The 19,820-nt window shown below is 43.5% G+C and overlaps 1 protein-coding gene across 4 annotated transcripts; it reads right to left on the reverse strand.

Moving 5' to 3' along the window:
• Window positions 1-3,088: 3,088 nt before the first annotated feature.
• LOC125890830 (protein-lysine 6-oxidase) lies at window positions 3,089-19,401 on the reverse strand. Of its 4 annotated transcripts, none has more exons than XM_049579653.1 (7): window positions 19,290-19,401; window positions 8,866-8,974; window positions 8,492-8,623; window positions 8,233-8,389; window positions 8,000-8,095; window positions 7,632-7,747; window positions 3,089-6,398 (listed from the first exon to the last, which is right to left on the reverse strand). In XM_049579653.1, the coding sequence occupies exons 2-7, from the start codon at window positions 8,913-8,915 to the stop codon at window positions 6,392-6,394; spliced, it is 558 nt and encodes a 185-aa protein (XP_049435610.1). In that variant the 5' UTR covers window positions 8,916-8,974; window positions 19,290-19,401; the 3' UTR covers window positions 3,089-6,391. The 4 variants fall into 4 exon arrangements, with proteins under 4 accessions (XP_049435610.1, XP_049435608.1, XP_049435609.1 ...); XM_049579651.1 differs by lacking the exon at window positions 19,290-19,401 and adding an exon at window positions 11,578-11,929; XM_049579652.1 differs by lacking the exon at window positions 19,290-19,401 and adding an exon at window positions 9,076-9,147.
• Between the last annotated feature and the right edge of the window lie 419 nt (window positions 19,402-19,820).

Here is a 19,820-nt window from a genome sequence, read left to right on the forward strand (position 1 = left end):
TATTTTTTTTCAGAATTGTATCCTGAACAGTTTCATTGAGTGATTTGCGACATCTCTCTTTCTGCCCTCTGCTTGTGAAGCTGGTTTGGCTTCCTGGTTCAGGAGCTGGTGGGCGGGGTTAGAAAGGTCACTGAGAAATCACCTGCACCTGGGTAGATGCACACAAGGTGTGTGCTTCCTCCTGTTTCTGTGAACTCTGGTGGTTAAAAGTTGAAATGCCATATCCTGTGCTATTTCATCAGTTCCCAAACTGAACATGGTCTAACTTGTTTTTGCATGCCTCATTTTCCTTTACTCTGAAGTGAATGAACTTTGCCAGTTTGTCAGATTCAGTTTCTTTATGTTCAGAGTGAGGCAGGTGTCATGTAGAAAATAATTTGTGCACACAAAATAATAAATTGTGCTGTCAAATGATGAAAGCATGCTTTGAGCCAGTGCTGATAACATTTTAAAGAAAATCTGACATTGTTTGCAGGAAGAATCTGATCCAAAGATCTCTGTCCAGCATAAAACAAATCTACATTAAACCCTCGACTTTTATGTTTCACTGTATTTTGCATTTATATTGTCTTTTGACTGTTGCTTTTCATGTTGATTCAACTATGCAAGGCACTTTATTTTATTTTAAGCCCAGTCACAAGAAGAACATGTTGGTATGATACATTCCTGCAAAGCACAAATACATTACATTTATACGTTTCATACATATCGTATCAATGTTTCTAAAGTGACGTAGTGCCTGAGCTGACTATGTCACCCAAGGTGGAGGAGATGGTGGATCACTGAGGTGAGATGCCTGCCAAGCTGCAGACCAGGGCCATATGGGAGGGGGCCCCTGGCCAAGCCTGGAATGGAAGGTTTGGTTGTTTTGTTTGTAGTATTTTATCTCTAAGTCATTAGCGCCATAACTGAATTCAAAGTGACAGAATATATTTGTTAAAAGACTGAACTTTGGACAAGAAAACAAGGCACAAAATGTTTTAGTCCACCCCTGCACCAGGAGTCTTCTCTGAACGTAACTTAAGCCGAGTTCAATGTTGATGCTGCTGGAGCACAAAAGTACACTGTCATGTCTTTCCCAAAGAAAGGGAAATCCGGGTTACAAAACAGAAAAGAGAGAAGGAAATTGAAGGGAAGGAAAACAAACTAACTTTAAAAACTAAATTCAAAAGGTGTGTGAGAGAGACATGGATCAAGAGAGGAAGGATGTTAGGACCAAAGAGACTGCTAATGCACAGGCCCCAGAATTTGGTGCTGTGCCCCTGCTGCAGACCAACAAAGAACAAAATTCACTGCTGAGACATCATCATCAGCCACCAAACGTGTTTTTTAGTGACCCACTGATGTTTTTTCAGCCGGGATTGTGCCCCCAAAGGCGGGTACTTTTTTTAAAAAAAAATTTGGTTTTAATCTTTTTATTTACTTTTCTTTAGACAGTTGAATACAGCAGTATTGAGCATCTTTGGCAGAAAAAAGAAGAAACAGATATTGAAGAATGGGAAAAGAACCACCCTCTGCCACCCTGCCATGTTGAATATGGTCTCTCTCTCTCTCTCTCTCTCTCTCTCTCACACACACACACACACACACACACATATAAAATAATGCCCTCTGAGTCCGGCCTGTAATGGCACGTGGCAGCAGAACATGAACACTGTGTCTAAAGGTGAAGAAATGTTTTTAGTTTACATTTCTGTCACCATCAGAATTTTTCTCTGTCATTTGCATACTTTTACAAAAACAATTTTTGGGTGTGTGTAAATATCAGGTGGTTTTTTTTTTGTTTGTTTCAAATATTGAGTTTCTGCTCAGGTGAAACTCAATATTTGTGTGGACAAACTGAAAATCTCCATATGGTCAGGTGTATGGAAATATAATGAGGGTAAACACATTCAGAGTCAACACTGTTCACATTCAAGCAAGCTTTATTAATGTGATATAAGGCAGTAATGCAGGTTGATAACATGAGACGTGAGCTCGCCTATATACAGCTCTGCAGCTACGTGTGGACACAGGTCGTCGAGTACAAGTACAAATGCTGTGTACTCCGTATACACACATTCTATACAGCTTCACCAACAGAAAGGCACATATTACATTGTAGGATCTCCACCAGCAGCTCATTTTGTCTCCCTCTGATGCGTGTTCTGGGTTAGATCAGTTTAGGGACACAAAATGGTACAAAGTGAAAACAACCTTTAGCACCAAATATTGAAGATCTACAGCACCAATAATTAACAAGAAAAACACCATGAGCGTGATAATAAAGGAAAGTTTAGAACAGAAGTAGTGGAAATTCTCAAATTTCAAAATATCAAATTAACATTAAAATGTCATTAAAACTATATTAAATCACATATTGTATTAAAGGAGAAGCCAGAAGTCCAGAGAGAACATGCACATAAGTAACTGTTTCTATGTGTGATGATTATTCTGTGATCATGAGGAAGTGGTTTTAGTGGAGATTCAGATTAGAAAATAATAAAGACATCTGTTTTCTCAAAGTGCGTTCTCTACATCCTGAAAAAAAAAATGTTTTCTTGGCATTAAAACATTAATTTGTGATCTCAAGAAACTTGTTACATCAAAAATAAACTTTATCCTGATTGTGAGAAAACTAAATTAAAAGAAAAAAAAAACTGAATGTAAATATGTGTGATTGATTCTCATGTTTTTAGATCTATACAATCAGCATAGTTTCAAGATTAGAGCCACCAATTCAGTATCTGCCCAAATGTCTCCCCTTCTGTTCCTGAGATATGACGTTAAAACATGATGATGTAACAGTGAAGCTGACTGGATATAAAATTAAAAATCGTCATCACTTCATTATTTCATCCTATCAGACATTTGGGTGAAATTTTGTCATAATTAGCTTATGAATTCCTGGGTTGTAGCCAAAAACATGTTTTGTGAGATCACAGTGACCTTTGACCTTCGACTATCAACATCTAATCAGCTCATTCTTGAGTCCAAGCGGACATTTGTGTGGAAATTTCCTCAAGGACTTATTGAGATATCGCGGTCACGAAATGAGATGGACGCAAGGTCACAGTGAACCTGACTCAAAGTGGATGTTTGCGGCAAATTTAAAAGAAATTCTTCCAAGGTGTTCTTGAGACATCACGGTCACAAGAATGACAAGGATGCATGGTCACAGTGACCTTGACTTTTGCCCTTTGACCACTAAAATGTTGAGAGTTCATCCCTAAGTTTGGGGAAACACTTGTGCCAAATTTGAAAAAATTCCCTCAAGGCATTCTTGATATCGCATTCACAAAAATGGCATAGATAAGGTCACAACAACCTTGGCCTTTCACCTATGAACCCCAATCTCTAAACACTCCCTTAAGGCATTCTTGAGCTATTGTGTTCATGAGAATGGGACAGACTGACAGACAACCTGACAACTTGGCGCTTCCAGCCACAGCTATCACTGGTGTGGAGGCATAAAAAAGTCAGTGGCCAAAGCAAAATGTGAGTAACCAGTAAATAGTAGAAATTCTCCCTGGAAAGAAATACTCGAGTAAAGTACCAGGTTGCACCGCCTCTTCGTAGGTTAAGTCTTTAACATCAGTTATAAGTGTTTTAGAAGTGGAGATTTATACATCACTAAATTAAAACAGGTATTGCACCACAGAAACGTCTTTTTGGTTGTTGATCTGCGATCACATGGGAGAATTTGTCTGTGCTACTACTGTATTCCTCGACAGTATAATGTTTGCTTGATTATGGACGTGTTGTGAGTTTTGGTGTGTATTTATTTTACTGCAGGCTGTGCAACAAATCGCCCCCCTAGGCAAAATAAAGTTTGACCATGACCTGACTTGCAAAACTAATGTTTGCTTGTCTACACATGACCTGTTTGCAGTGTGAGAGTAAACATGGACATGGCTGACCTGACACGCGATCCAAAAGCTGTTATTTATTGACATACACTGTTCAGCCAAAACATGAAAACCACTGACAGATAAAGTGAATAACATTGATCATCTTGTTCTGCTGGGAAACCTTTGGTCCTGGCAGTTATGTAGATACCAGTTGACACACTACACCCACTCAAACAGTTGGTGCTTATCACAGTCGAGAAAAGGTTCTTCAACAACTGAATTCAAGACTACATCATCAAATCCCACCTAAGGACTGTTTCAGTGTCAAGGATCCTTTGAATTCTACCAAGGAAGGTGTCCTTTTTCAAGGACGCCCTTGTGAATCCTCAATGGGCATGAAGTACCCACAAGTCTTTGCACATATTTTGCCAGAATTTAAGGCGGGGCCTCTTTAGTGACGCACACCTGTGCAGTCACTAGCCTGTTCCAATGTGTGCTCAGCAAATGCTAGGTAGAAGTCTTGCATCTTGTCCTGCAGGACCCAACTTGGAAGGACCTGTCCTGCCAAGGAAGCATTCTTGACTTTGAGAAGCACCATCTGTTGCAGTTCAACGGTCTGTGTTCCTTGGGAATTGCTCAAGAATTGTGCCAATGAGCTCAAGGCATAGGCCTGGCCTCCAAATTAGCCAGGTCCCAATCTGATGGAGCATCTGTGGGACCTGCCGATACCCCAGAGGTACCCCCGATCCACAGTTGGGTCTCTGTGGATTGGACTTGGCTCTGACTTGTCGAGACATGGACACAGGACCTCTGGGGTGTCCTGTGGTGTCTGGCACCAGGAGGTTGGCAACAGATCCTTTGGGTCCTGTGAATTGCAAGGAAGCATACTGACACATCCTATGGATGCTTGATTAGATTGTGTTCTGGCTAATTTGGAGGCCAGGTCAAATTGCATTGCCCGGGGGCCACTTTTTGTAAAATGACAGGAGGTCAGGGGCCAGTCAGCAGCCCCGCACATGTATGCAGGGGCATTTCTAGGATTTAAGTACATTTGTGGTTTAGCACAGACATCTGTCACAGGATCCAGCGGATTGCCTCCTGGCACTCTGACAAACAAGCTCTACTTTGATGGGTTTTTTATGCCTTCTGGTTCCTTGAGCTGCTTTGACACCATCTGCATTAACTCACATCCTCCAGTCATTTCAGTGTGAGGAAAGTGGCAGAGAGGAAGTGGTTTTCGACCAAAGCAGTAGTGGTATGGAGCTGTGCCTCTTCAACACGCAAAGATTTTGCTGTGCTTAGCTGATAATGCTGGTGTCTGAATACCTGGGGTTGTACGTCACACTGCGAACAACAACTAACGACAACCAGAAGAAAAAGTGGGCCGCGATAACATTTACTCCAAACATCAGACTGTTAAATTGTCAAAATATGGAAATTTCAATGATCTCTGTTGTCTTGCTACAGTATGCTGTTATTTACATGGCACTTCTGTCAGTGACGTTCACCAAGGCACCTGCTGTCACTGGACTGTCGCTGCAGCAGCTGCTTTTGAGAACAGTTACCGCACGGCAGTGAAAAGGCAGCTTAATGTATATTAAAAGTAAAAACAAACTGGGCCAGATTTTGCCCGCAGGCTGTAAGTTGAGTATTTCCGATTTAGAGCTCTTTGTCACGTTCCTCAGGCCATTCCTGAACAGGTTTTTGCAGTGTGGCACGGTGCATCAGTGTACTTGATCTACAGCAGTGGTTGGATGGACGGAGTGTGTCAAGTGACACCTGTTAGTGGTTTTAAAGTTTTGGTTGATGGATGTAAACAAACTGGTAAGATTCTACATTCTAACAAACAAAACAATACAAATTCGTTAACGTTATGCCGATGATGTCTAACTTTGTAAGGCTGTGCAACCAGATATTTCACACTCATCCTAAACTTGATAAATGAACTCTGACAGAAATGCACTTCTCTGTGTATACAGACATAAATAAAGCAAAGATATTCCTACATGAACAAAATGATAGGCAGGTGAGTTTATTACTCTTGAACCTCTAAAACTTATTTAGTTTATTCAAGTTACAGCTGCGGATGCTACAGTTATATTCTGTAGTTGCATAGATTGCCTTTGATAAAAACATTTCTTGCATATGATGTGCTAAAAACATTAATTTGAAGCTAGTTAGTAGTTTTTAAGATCTTACAAAGAACTTTACACAAAAACTTGAAGAGGGATTTACAAATAGCTGCAGAACAGATCCTCTGAGTTTACTAAAGTACATTAATCCTGGTGCATAAAGTAAATTATTTTTCATTCATTCTCTCAGACACATAAACTGTCCTCAGTAATTAGTGAGTAATCCAGCTATGTTGATCAGTCAGTGTTGTTTCTGACTTCAGATTTCATTTGGACTAAAATAATCTGGTTCAGGTGTTTTATGTCACTTTTAATGATCAGTTTTTAATCTGGTTATTAGTCACGTGTAACTTTAAGCTTCATTCTTCTGTAACGTTTCCCATTTCCTCCGTTTGTGTTCGTCTTTAAGCTCATACTGCAGGATTCCTCTCAGTAGCTGCAAGAAATGAAAGAACAACACAATCAACCACTGATCATTTAAAGTACTGATCATTAAAAAATTGCACAAAATATCAGACCCTAGATAAAAATCTTATTTCTCTTTCATATTAAAAGAAACCACAAGTTTTGAGAAACTGCACATATTCTGTTCTCATCCAAGTGTTTTCTGGGGAAAAGACCTCAGAATTTGTGACATTAGTGGAACGCATAATAGACGGTAAATGACTTGTAGGATTAATGTGTTTGATATGAAGGCTTATTTGGGGTCCCATGTATTGTCAGAGGAGCAGCCAATAAAATCACAGATTAAAGAGTTTATTTCTCTTTTTCCTCTTTTGTAAAGAGTCACAAATTGAGAAACCTCATTGAATTTTTACACAAGTTAATCCTTCAAGCTCCAGTGTGCAGGATTTAGGGGGATATACTGGAAGAAATTGAGTATAATATAATAATTATGTTTTTTTTTTAGTGTATAATCAGCTGGAAAAAAGAATTGTTGTGTTTTCGTTACCTCAAAATGTGACCTTTATATCTACACAGGGAGCAGGTCCTTATCTATGGAGATGGCCATGTTGCACCACCATGTTTCTACAGTAGCCCAGAATGGGCAAACCAAACACTGACTTCAGATAGGGACGTTCATGAACCCCTTCTGCCACAGTAGTTTGCAGCCCCTTGGCGAGGCACAGCATCGCAAAAACACAGATTATTTGATGTGAAGCTGCTCTATTCAGAGTTTTTACCAGTTGAAATCAGATGGTCGGGAGGAGACCTCTGTGGTAGTTTTGACTCCTGGTTAAAACCTTCTGAACAATGGACACTGAAGAAATTCTAACCAGGAGAAGTTTCAGCTTGTTGCAGTCCGCAGTCCTCACCACTAGATGTCAGTAAATCCCCCTAAATGTTGAACACTGAACCTTTAACAGGGGAAGTATTTCACTTTGAAGGTTTAAGGTGAATTTGATCCATTCTTGAAACATCACCATTAAATTAGGCCACGTTTTAATCTCATTAGTTGTGAAGTGTTAAGACAAAATCTGTGTTTTAAACGAGCTGGGACTGGGTGATGTCACAAACCTGAATTATAAGCATGTTAAAAAACTGTATAAATTACGAAGAAAACAATTTTTAGAAAGCTGTATTGATTGTTTACATCTGTTATTGCAAAAATAGTAATACTACAATAAAGCTCAAATTAATAGCTGGAGAAGAAGAAAGTGTTTCTTACGATGTCATGGTGCATCCAGACACGTGAGCAGCGGTGCCGGTGTACTGGACATCACATCGAACTACGTTGTTGTTAAAGTTGGACTCTGGAACCTGCTGCCGAGGGTTAACCGTCACCTGCCGAGATGACACATGAGGTCACCTTCACTCGCTCCACAAAACTTCACAAATACATAGTTTCATTTGAAAGGCTAAGTAATTTCCTGAAACAGCTAGTCACTGTAGTTTTTATCAAACAAAGAGAAGGTAATGATACATTCGTTGGGGACTATTTTCAGCGGTGGATTAATCCACACTGGGTGCTCTAGTGAGATTTCACAGCTTATCTCAAAAACACAGAGCCAGCAGTTTGTCCATAGATGAACAGACCTTGAGGATGTATTTTCCAGGAGAGACGTCTGTGATGTCAATCCACTGACAGTCGATGTCAGCGTTGTAGGTGTCGTAACAACCCGGACTCAAACCCTGCAGCACACAAAAAAAGGCAACATCAGGTGACGCCAGGGAGGCCTTTGTCCCTGCTAGTGCTCTGAAGTCACTTTGGTGTGTCTGGGCCTTTTGTCAAAGTGTGACAGAGCAGATATCCTGATGTGTGTTCATACCTGAGTGTGTGAGGTGCAGGCAAAGCGGCGGTAGTATCCCGGGTCACAGGAAGTGTCCTCCAGACAGAAGCTGGCCTTGTGACCCTCAGCTACCTGCCTCTGAGAGTGGACGTCCAGCAGCTCATACAGGCTGAACTCGTCCATGCTGTGGAAGTGACTGAACAACAACAACAACAACAACAACAACAACAACAATAATAAATAAAAATGGTTCATTTAACAGGGACGCTCGTATTAAACAGCTGTGTGAACGACCTACTGATGACAGCTGTGCCACTCCCACGCATATCGAGGTTTACTGGGCAGGAAGTCTGCTGTGCCCTGGTTCTTCACCCTCTGAGGAAACCGCAACAAAACTCTGGTGTCATAATCCTGAGAGTAACTGGAGGAGCTGGAGGAGGAGAGGAGACAAGGAGAGGAGAGGAGATGAGACAAGGAAGGGAGAGGAGACAAAGCAAGTGAACTGCTTTTATTTCAAAACTTAACATGTTAAAATCAGTCAAACTCTCTGATGCTCCCATCACTAAAATCTAAACGCTTCTGATAAACGCTGCAGTCCAGTGTGTCTCGTCTCAGCCTGATGATCAGATTAACTGAAACGTTACTGTGACAACCAGGCTGGTGCTTTCTTACGAGGCGAGGCAGTTCTCCTCGGCAGCACAGCGCAGGTTGTACATGGGCATCCTCTGGACGTAGGTGCCGATCTGGATGTAGTATGGATCAGGAACCAGATCAGGGAGACCTAAAAACAGGAGCACACAGCACATTCTGAGTACAGCAACTACAGAGCCAATCACAGAGAGAGAGCTTTGTGCTCTGATTGGCTGTTCAGACGAGTGAAACCTCTATGAGAGATGATTAAAAATGGCATGCCGGGTTGTTTTTGTTGGTCTCTCTGCCATACTGGATCTTCTGTTGTCTTTGCTGGGTTAGGAAGACAAAGTGCTGCCCCCTGCTGGTCTGGAGACTTATCTCCTCTCACACAAAGTACTGTAACATTAAAAAATGAATAACAGCTGTTTCAGAGTTCAAAAATTGTTTAGTTTTGTGCAGGATGGGCAAAGGTAATAGTCAGGGGGTGTGAAAAAGTTTGCAGCAGTGCAAATGTGTGCAATGTACAGAGATAAGACTTCAACATGTGCGTCAGTGTTAAACATATGGACATTAACTCCTTTTACACTGCCTGTATAAGATGGGAACATCACACCGTTACATCCTGTCATCCTTGTTTTCTTGGAGACAGGATGATGGTGGAGATTTGCAGCAGGCTGAAACGAAGCATGTCTCCAGTGAGGTGTTAAAGATGTCTGTGAACACTGCAGACAGCTGATCAGCTCAGTGCTTCAGAGTGAAAGAGTCCGGTCCCTTTTTCTGATTCCACAGTGAGAAGTTGTGGATGGTACCAACAGCAGCGTTCCTTAGCGTCCCCATGTTTGGTCCCCCCTCTGTTGGGGTACCTAGCACACAGATCTGGTACTAAAAGGTGGAGCTGTGAACATTGCAGTCTGATTGGTCAGTAGAGGACGCTCACTCTGCTCAGGGCTGAGTTGTGTCTGGTTTTGAGGCTCATGTAACCACTGTTCATACTGTGGAGAGTTTTATTAGTAAACTGTAACTATAAAATGAAAGGATGTTTTGCTGCCTCTCACAGCAGCTGGAGTCTGAAGAAAAATAACTTCATTCACTGGGCCGACTGCCGGTGACTTCTCCTGCATACTCACCACAGACTGGTGTTGATGGATGAAGGGAAAGATATCCATCGGCTGTGATCGGTTGTTCCTCGTCACATGACATGCGATGTACACTGCTGTGTTTCAAAAGTTCGGAAGTCCCTGTTTTCCAGCTGTGTCCAGACAAACAGGCACCCCTCTGTGTCTAGTGTGCACGACGATCCATGGCAATGTGGTGTAAATGATGATCACAGCTCTTTGCTGCATGTTATACAACTCCTCCACTGCTGGGGGAGCCTGCTGTCACTCCAAAGATGTCATAATCTGACATTTGGGCAGTGACTTGCCGCGTCTGAAGCCAACAAAAAAAGTGCCCTCTAATGTCAACATGATACATGGCCGGTTGCCGTTATAGTTTAATGGCACCTGGCAGCATCATGGGAAAACGTGGTAGGACAAGGACAAAAGTAAAGGTGGCTAAAGTCCGAGTGAGGCAGGTGGGGGAGTGGTGTTTGTGTGTCTGTAAGTTTGTAAAACCAAACCCTGTTCTTTTTGTTGCAGGAAAAAAAACATCAGTTAGCAGTGTTGTACCAACGTAGTGCTTTTATTTTGAAAGAGACTGTATGCAAACTGTACATTTCCTGTGAAAACAGAAGTGTATTTTGAAAACAGACAATGCATGTAACAGGCTGAAGTTGACACGGCGTCCCAGAACGTCAACAACCAACACACCCAGGGTACCTTGGACGCCATATGTGGACGTGGAAAGTCCATGACCAAACGTGGACATGTGACGAGGTCACAGTGAGGATGAGTTGTCTGGGGAGGCAGCAGGAAACACTGCCAGCCAACAAAGTCGCCTTGCAGCCCCCTCTTTCTTTCTCCATTTTCCATCCCACTCTCTCGTGCTCTCTCTTTCTCCCTGCACCCCTCAGTTGCTCTATCACTTACTCTCTCTCAGTCACAGATCCCCCCCCCCCCCCCCCTTCCTCTCTCTTTCCCTCTTGACTGCTAAATTGGCCAGAACCCGACCCGATTCAAGGGGGGGGGGTGATGAGAAATTACAGCCTAACCCCAGCAGATCAGGTCGGGCCCAACCGATACATGACCAGTCTCTTTTTTTCTAACTTTTTTTCTTCACCAATTTCAATTTGGTGGCACCACTTAGAAATTACACATTGCAAACGAAACCAAACGTTCCATTCCAGGCCTTTTATGGCCCCCCTCCCCCCTGGAGCCCTGAGTATTCAGCTCTACTTTACCCCCACCATGAGCTGACATGACTGACAGTGCTTGATCATATAGTGAAAGAGTTTCTAAATGAAATGAGCCAATCATCAGAATCCATCTGAAATTCACCCTGAATTTAATGAAAGAAGTAAAAACTGAAAAATCGGTCTTATGTGAAAGAGATTATGAACTCCTGCACAGAAATAATGAGCCAATAAAAACTGGCAATAACTCCTTTCATGAACTTTTACAGTTGAATGGAGGCTGAACTCTAAACTCAGTTTTTACGCATGAAGAGAAATAAACATGAACCGAACATTTCCTATTGTAACGATTACAACACTTACCTTGGTTTGGGATATTTTCAGAAAAATTAAGAACGAATCCTTCAGTTTTATTATCTTGGAAAGACGAAAGACTGATGGGATTAAAGGTGTGTTCTCACCGTTCTGGTGGTAGCTGGTTCCGTATCCGTGCCGGGGCTGAGTCCTGGGTCTGGGTCTGTAGTACGAGTTGTAGTAGTTATAATAAGGATAATAGTTAGAGGGTTTGTACGGGTTGTACGGATCATCTCCGACCATCATGTCCTCCCGTCGGACCGGGGCAGAGTCCCCTTCGCTGCCGGACGTTGTCTCCTGAGGCCGCGGCTGGCGCATCATTGCGCGCAATTGCGCAGTGCCGCTGGTGGCGGGGACCCGTGGGGAGCTCCGGGACGCGGCGGAGACCGTGTCGTTGCTGCTGCTGAGGACGACCACAGGGTTACCGCGGCGGGGCGACCCGCTTTGCCTCCTGCTGGACGGCCGGTACTGAGAGCCGCGGCTCAGGATGCTAAAAACCTGCCCGTTATGTTGCCATGTCAACCCCCGCCGGAGCGCATCACCATCACCATCACCTGCAGCCTCCTGAGCGCGAGCCCCGTCCAGAAAACTACAGAGGAAACATAAATGTGCAAAGGACAGCAGCAAGGCCTCAGAGCACAGTTCCTTCATTATTCACTATAAGTTTATATGTTTTTAATAAAGAAGAAACGGTTTTCTTCTTCCCCGCGCGCACAGCCGCGGATCTCAAGAGTTTCTCCCAAGTGTTACAGCTCAGCAGCTCCACTGCTGAGAGACAGAGACACAGAGAGGGGGAGACACAGAGAAGGAGGGAGACAGAGAGTCAGAGAAAGAGGGGGAGCTGATTTTTTTTTTTTTTAGCTTCAGGTTTTGGATGTGGCCTTGGACTCATCTTGAACCTTTTAAATCAGGATCAACAACCAGATGAAACCTTTTTTTGGTCTCATCACATGGACATAGATTTTGAGGGGGACACATCCCCCTGGACACAGTAAAAGCATTATGGGAGCAGAGGACTTTTATGTCAGTGGATCACTAAAATGCAACTCATAGTTGCAGCAATGTCTTCAGCAAAGTGGCTGCATGCAACCTCAGAAGCAACATCTGCAATGAGCCATGAAACAGAGAGAAGATGAAGCAACTGTGAGCAGCAGGGACTACCGTGACATTTGCATCAGAGACTGGTGCATAGAAATGAACCAGAATGCAGGAAATGCCCAGATTGCCTTCGGGGAGGACCCCAGACGCCCTGCTTACTATGTGTCCCCTGAGATGCTGGGGGAAAAAACAAAAAAACTTCATGAGTGATACTCAAATTGCGGCCCATGGGCTAAATCTGGTGATAGGGTGCCGGGTGGCCCCCTCACCACTTTCTAATCAGGCTGTCCTATAAAAACCAGTGCACACAAATTCGTACACATCCCTGTATTTTGAAAGGCTGTGATCACATGACCAATGTGCTGAGAGCAGTAAACAAGGAAGCAGTCCGAGGCTTGTAAGGAGGCAGGTTGGGGTGATGGAAGGGTCACAAAAAAAGGACTTTCCGCTGGAGACGTGTGCATTCCGCGTGAGTGCTCCTCACTTTCACACTGCTCTTTGGTGCATCTGCCCGAGGAGGCGAGGCTCAGCACCGTAAGGCTCCAAAATAACGTTACTGTACCTTCTGCCTTCTGCTGAGAAGCGGTGAATTTACAGTTCACAGCAACTTAACGGGACACAGTCTCTGGCTTTTCTTTGATATTTATTTATCAGCAAAAAATGTTGTTGCACACTTCCAATGCGTTGTTGGTGCAGTTAGCTCATTTGCTACATGACGTGAATGTCACTGTCACACTGAACGTCCCGCTGAGCCCCGTCCAAACTTTAAAACTCTATATGGAAAACAAGGAAAGAATAACTGAATATTTGTCAAATCTGATTCGACTGACATCATTCTGAGTCGACTAAAATCGTCTTTTTTTTTTTTTTTAATTTAAAAAATGTGCCAGGAGAGGATCTCCGTGCCCCCTGACAGAGGTCTGGGCTCCGAACATCCTAAAATCCTAGAAACGCCCTGCCTGCATTTGACCTGTGCAGGGCTGCTGCGACTGGGTAAAAACTAATGAATAAAAGTTTACAATACTATGAACAAATTGTGAACTGATTTGGCCCCTGAGATTTTAAAAAGGATGTTTCAAAGACAAGAAGACAAAAAAGATAAAAACTGGATTCACTGTCTTCAAGCTTTCAATAAATGCACAACTGTACTGGCAGTTTCACACACTGTCCTGGGAACTGAGATGAAACTGATATTTTTTTTTCAGTAAAGCTTTTATTTTGTATTTTTCAGGCCCCACACAATTACAGTTTACACTTGAGCCAAACCCAGACAGCATCAACAGCTGAGAACACCAGCTTTGTTACAGCCACATTTGGAAGCTTTAGACCAAGAGACAGAAAGAGGTGACGGTGTGGAAAGAAAATGTGTGAGAGGATTCCTTCATTTAGAAATCCTGATGTCAGGGTGTCCTTAAATGCACCAGCACAGAGAGGCTTTTGCTAAATGTTTACTGTGGTGGATCATCAGAAAGCTTCATCTCTCTGCAGACTGACATTCTTACAAAAGAAGTGAAACTGAATCAGTTGGACAAAGATTTTTTGTTAATGCTAAAACAGCTGTCTGGTCCCTTAGAGTCGCATCAGGCTGCTCCAGAGCAGTCTGCAGCTAAAGCAGCATTTTTCTTCATAAAATCTAACTTCTCTTTGTTTTCTCTCCACAGGATGAGGTGTAATTACAGCGATGCTCTGGCTTCATAACTGTCCTGTCTCAGTCTAATTACCTCTGTGGTCAGAGCTGCTCTCTCATTTTACATCCAGCACTGAAGAACTGAGAGAAAACGACATCCCGAGGGTCCACTGGATAAAAAACTGGCTTCTCAGGGTGTCAGAAGGTTCAGCCTGTTCAGTGTGTTCCAGATCTGTCAGGTTACACAACTGATCCATTATGTTCATGTTATATTTGCTGTAGAGACACGTCTCAGTTTTCATGAGTCAGGTTTTTAAAGCTGTGTACCTGTGAGCCTCTGCTGCTACTGTACGTGTACATGAAACCTAGTTGCTATAGTAACGGTACAATCCATTCAAGATGCTTCAGCCTGGTTTTACAGGAGAAACGACCCCTCGCCCCGCTGAGCGCTCAGGATGCTTTAAAAACACTGAAATTGAAATGCTTACCAACTGAGAAGTTTCCTCCTCTCACACACAACCTGCCACCCACATGCTGCACGACCAGACACACACACACACACACCTTCAACACTTTCCCTTGAAACTAATGAGTAACTTCACACAGGCTATAATCATATGTCACTTGAAATGAGTCACCAGTAGGTGTGAGGAGCAGCATAAGGACAAACTGCAGCAGCATCAAAAAACTGAATGAAATATTAACAAAGCATTTAAATCACAAAGAATACAGATAGAAACTATGAGACTCCACAGAGCAGCTGTTGCACTTTAGTTATCTAACGATGTTATCAGTGTGACTGATCCAGTCTAAAAAATCTCAACAAAACTCAACTGATCAAAATTCAGTGCAAACAGCCATGTTCCCCTCAGGGATGAGTCGTGCTGACGTTGGTCACTTTTCATTTTGTTGTGTGCAATACTTTGGTTTATGACCAAATACCTACACAACTAATAACATTGCAGGACACATCAGCAGCTCACTGGCTGAGGAGCGTAACATTGAGCCAGGTCTCACTCCAAAGTCGTTGAAACCCGGCGCTTGGCCAGTAACATAAAAAGGCATCGTTTAACATTGGCTTGATGTGCGGCTGGTTGCTATTGTAGTTTAATGGCACCGGCAGCGTCAGGGGGAAACATGGAGGGACAAGGATAAAAATTAAGGTGGCGAAAGTCAGAGTGGGGCAGGCGGGAGTGGTGGTGGATTGGTTTAACAAACACAGATGCAAACTGTACATTTCCTGTGAAAACAGAAGTGTATTTTGAAAACAGACAATGCATGTAACAGGCTGAAGTTGACACTCCAGAACGTCAACAACCAACACACCCAGGGTACCTTGGACGTCCATGACCAAATGTCAATATGTGATGAGAGCGAAGTGAGAATGTGTTGTGACAATAAGGCTGAGTCCTCACTGAGTTCGAGTCTGACACGAGCCCTTTGATGCAGTTCATCCACTCTCTCTCCCCTGCCTCTCCTGTCTCTCTCTGTCAGTGTCATAGTGTGGCTGTAGAGGTTTTGGGTTTTTAAGAGTTTGAAGGAATACTTCACCCAAATGACCATTTGTATATTCACTCACTCTGTGTCACACTCAGTATGTTTCCAGTCACAGTCAAGTGGAACTACAGTCCCAGCTGGATGAGGACATCTAACTGGCCTACTGTCCTTGTCCCAGTATACAAGCACGGGAGGGGAATCCATTTATTGAGCCAAGTATGTGCGACTCCTCTACGATAGGTGGAGATATGCCCCCTTTCAGCTTGTTAGTATTGGACCTTTTTCCTGTTGACCTATTACGTCACAGACCAAACAAAGGACAAACAAGTTAGCTACGGTTAGCTAGCAGCTAACTGCTACCATGGTGGACAACTTTACAGCTCTGTACATTTGGTGCGTCCAAAAAGTCACGGCTCTGGATGTAGATTTCTCCATGTTGTTACCGGCTTCTTCTTCTCTTACACATTTAATGCTATTGGACTTCCGGGTCAAAGCCCGGGGCGGAAACTGTGGAGCATGCTCAGAGCGCCTCGGCCAGTTTGGGTCTGATTGACTGTATACATGCAGGAGGAATTCAACTCCCAGTTGATAAAAAAAAAAAGAAATGCTGTATAAATGCTGTGTAAACTCAAACATCTGAGCAGCATGATGTCGCAGTTGTTTGATTCTGGGTCAAAATGCAAAGGCAGCATAAAGAAAGGACTTTGTAGCAGCTCTATAGTGCCACCTCTGTGTATAAAGGGCTCCAGAGCTTATTTTGCAATGATCCAAAGAAAAAAATCTGTCCAGGGTGACGCTAACTTCCACATCGGCCTACAAAAACCATCATCCCTGCAGCACTTGATTTCAGCTTCCTGTTGCAGTAGTTTTCTGACGTCTTCTTACGAGTCTTTTCAATGCTGAGTTTATTTATTCTTTGTTCATGTTTCTTTCAGGTTGTTTAACGATGCAATGCTGCTGACTCCTTTAAGTTGAATTCATTTTAAGATCACACCAGGTTACACCAGTAGCTGGAGTAGCAGCCACGCAGCAGCTAGCAGCGATGTCGCTCGCAGCAGCAACACGTGTGTGTAGTTAAACCTGATTCCCTCACGTAAAAGGAAAAAGTGATCAAGCTGAACAACAGCTCCTTTTTTGTGTAAAGATCAAAGGCAGGCCGACTTTATCGCAGCGCTGTGCACTTCCCTTTCAGGAATACAAGGCAGCAGCTGCTGCTGGTTCCAATGAGAAGCAGGTGTCGGGCTGATCTGAACACTTTCAACAGCTTCATAATGAGGACTGGCTGCCTGCAGGGGCCTCCTGCACACAGGACACATAAAGAGCCATGGAAACAGCAGAAACAATAGCACTGCCTTCATCACCACCAACATCATCATCACATTTACCGTGTGTTTGTGTGTGTCAGAAGACATCAAAAGAAAGAAGACATTAGAAATCTCCTACAACACATCAACTGCATGTCAGTTTCCAGAGAGTCAGTGTCAGTGAGAGTGAATGTATGTTAGTGCTGAGTCCCACTAAGGACCCCTCCACAGCCTGGCTTATAAAAGGTGTTTAAGACTGATGTTGGTGAGCGTCACACCTGCATTCTGCAAATTGGACACGTGAGGTACGTGACTTAGATCCAACATGTGTTAAACTGCAGAGTGCACTGTTAAAGAGGTTAAAAGCCGTCTGAAATAAATCTGAAATGAGTCTGTCAGTAGGGCGGCACGGTGGTGTGGTGGTTAGCACCCTCGCCTCACAAGAGGGTTGCAGGTTCGATCCCGGATGTGGGAGCCCTTCTGTGTGGAGTTTGCATGTTCTCCCCGTGTCAGCGTGGGTTTCCTCCAGGTGCTCCAGCTTCCTCCCACAGTCCAAAGACATGCAGGTTAATTGGTGACTCTAAATTGTCCATAGGTGTGAATGGTTGTTTGTCTCTATGTGTCAGCCCTGTGATAGTCTGGTGACCTGTCCAGGGTGAACCCTGCCTCTCACCCAGTGTCAGCTGGGATAGGCTCCAGCCCCCCCGCGACCCTCAAGAGGATGAAGCGGTTAGAAGATGAATGAATGAGTGAATGAGTCTGTCAGTAAGACCTTGTTCTTATTTTCAAGTTCAAAATCAAGTTGCACTTCCATCAGCTTATTCAAATATGAAGACTGGTCTGTGAAGCTAAAGCTCACAAACGAAACAAGATGTAAATGTGTCAGATTTGAAGTTGCAGATTTTCACCTCTGATGGAGCTTAAGGCCAAAAAAGTTTACTTTATTTCAAAGTACAGTAAATTTCGGCACAGAACTTTTACTTTGAAGTTCTGTTTCCTGCTGAAGAGTAAGTGACTTCCGGACAGTGACTTAACAGAGACAGCAAATTAGCTTGATGACATGGTCAAAAGCGAGTATGAAGCTGAAGATATCAAACTGTGTGGACCCTGACTGAGGAGACTAAGGCCCAATCCCAATACCCGTCCATTGCCCACTTCCCCTTGGCCCTCGAAATGAAGCAAGGAGGGGTAGGGGTAGAAATCCTTCACAAGGAATTGGGACACCACTCACTACGTCACCGCATCGGTTACGTTCACGCATACGTAACTATTTTAAACAGGAAGCTGTGAGCCATCTACATTTCCAACCAGCATCTACAATGGAGTCTCATTCATCCTACCGATCGCGTTTGCCGCATTCATCATGCTTCGTTTGATGAACGACAGACAACAGGGGACTTCTGCTAGCTAGCTAACCAGCTAGCATTACGAGGCAGCATAGTTATATTAGCTGGCGTGTTATCGTAATGTGAAAAGTCCGACAACTTTGCAGAACAGGACAGATGACAGACACTACATAGTGCGAGCTAGCTAACAAGCAACCTGATGATGGAAACGTTAGCTATGTATGAACTTTTTTCCCCGTCTCTTGCTCGGTGGTAGCCATGGCGACGTCTACCCCTCACTGGCAAGTCAGCATCTGAAATTTAAACAGCTCTAAAAGGTGTGCACCATTTTGCTACAGTTTCTGGGTCGAACAACATGTTGGAAGTGCGTTTTCTTTTGTTTGGTGGGTGTGTCAGAGGTGTTATCCAATCAGCAGTGACGTGTGTATGAAAATCAAATTTCAACTATTGCACTATCAATTTTTGTTATCATTACACCCTATCTTTGGCAATGTAAACCTATGTTTCCCATGCCAGTAGAGCCCGAACTGTATGAAACCCTGCTGTATTAAAAGGCAGCGCATCAGAGAGACCAAAAAATAAAGAGTAAAAAGAGGATGGGGTTCTGGGATGCATGTCTGTGGTCCGAGTAAAGACGGCAGCTATTTTACCATGTCACTCTTCCTCTGCATCACTTGCTTGCTTTTTAATGGGTACATGAGTAGTCACCCAGTCCATCCATCAGTCAGTCAGGTGGTCGGTCAGTCAGTCAGTCAGTCAGCCAATCAGTGAAAGCGGCTCTTCACTCTTCCTGCTGTAAAGCAGCTGTAACAGAAGCTAACAGAATCCAGACTCAATAAAAACACTGTAAACCACAACAGAACCTGATTCCACATCAGCCAGCTGACCTCTGACCTCCACACCTCCCATTAAACATCACAGAGGTGGCTCATGTTTCTCCAACTCACCTGCCAATCACAGTGTAGAGGCGGGGCTGTGAGGTCTTCCTCCACCAAGGAGTTTTGTTTGCTTGTTTGCTTTTTGTTTGTCTGTTTGTCAGCAGGATTATGGAGAAACTAGCGGCCCAGTTTTTCATGAAACTTGGTGAAATGGTGAAACATGTGCCAAGAAGAACCTCTATAGATTTTGGAGCGAATCTGAATCACAGAGCAGATACACAAATTATATTTGACTTTTGTTAACACTGTGAGATAAAACGTTTGGCCACGGTGGAATAAATGCCACACATCTTAAAGGGACAGTTCACCCCATAAGTTAGAAACACATATTCTTCTTTATTTTTGCTGTAATGTTTGAGACATCCTCACCTGCCACCTGCTCACCTGATTGGTCTGTGTGTGATCACATGTTGCTGTGGTGACAAAGACCAGCTTCCTCTTCCATCGGCTGCCTGATGGCTGAGACTCTGTGCTGCTGTTATAGTTTAAACACAACAGATGCAGGCTGTAAAGCTCCTGATTAACTGTCAGATGTACAAG

This window comes from Epinephelus fuscoguttatus, linkage group LG6 (assembly GCF_011397635.1).
Source record: "Epinephelus fuscoguttatus linkage group LG6, E.fuscoguttatus.final_Chr_v1".
Taxonomy (NCBI): Eukaryota; Metazoa; Chordata; class Actinopteri; order Perciformes; family Serranidae; genus Epinephelus; species Epinephelus fuscoguttatus.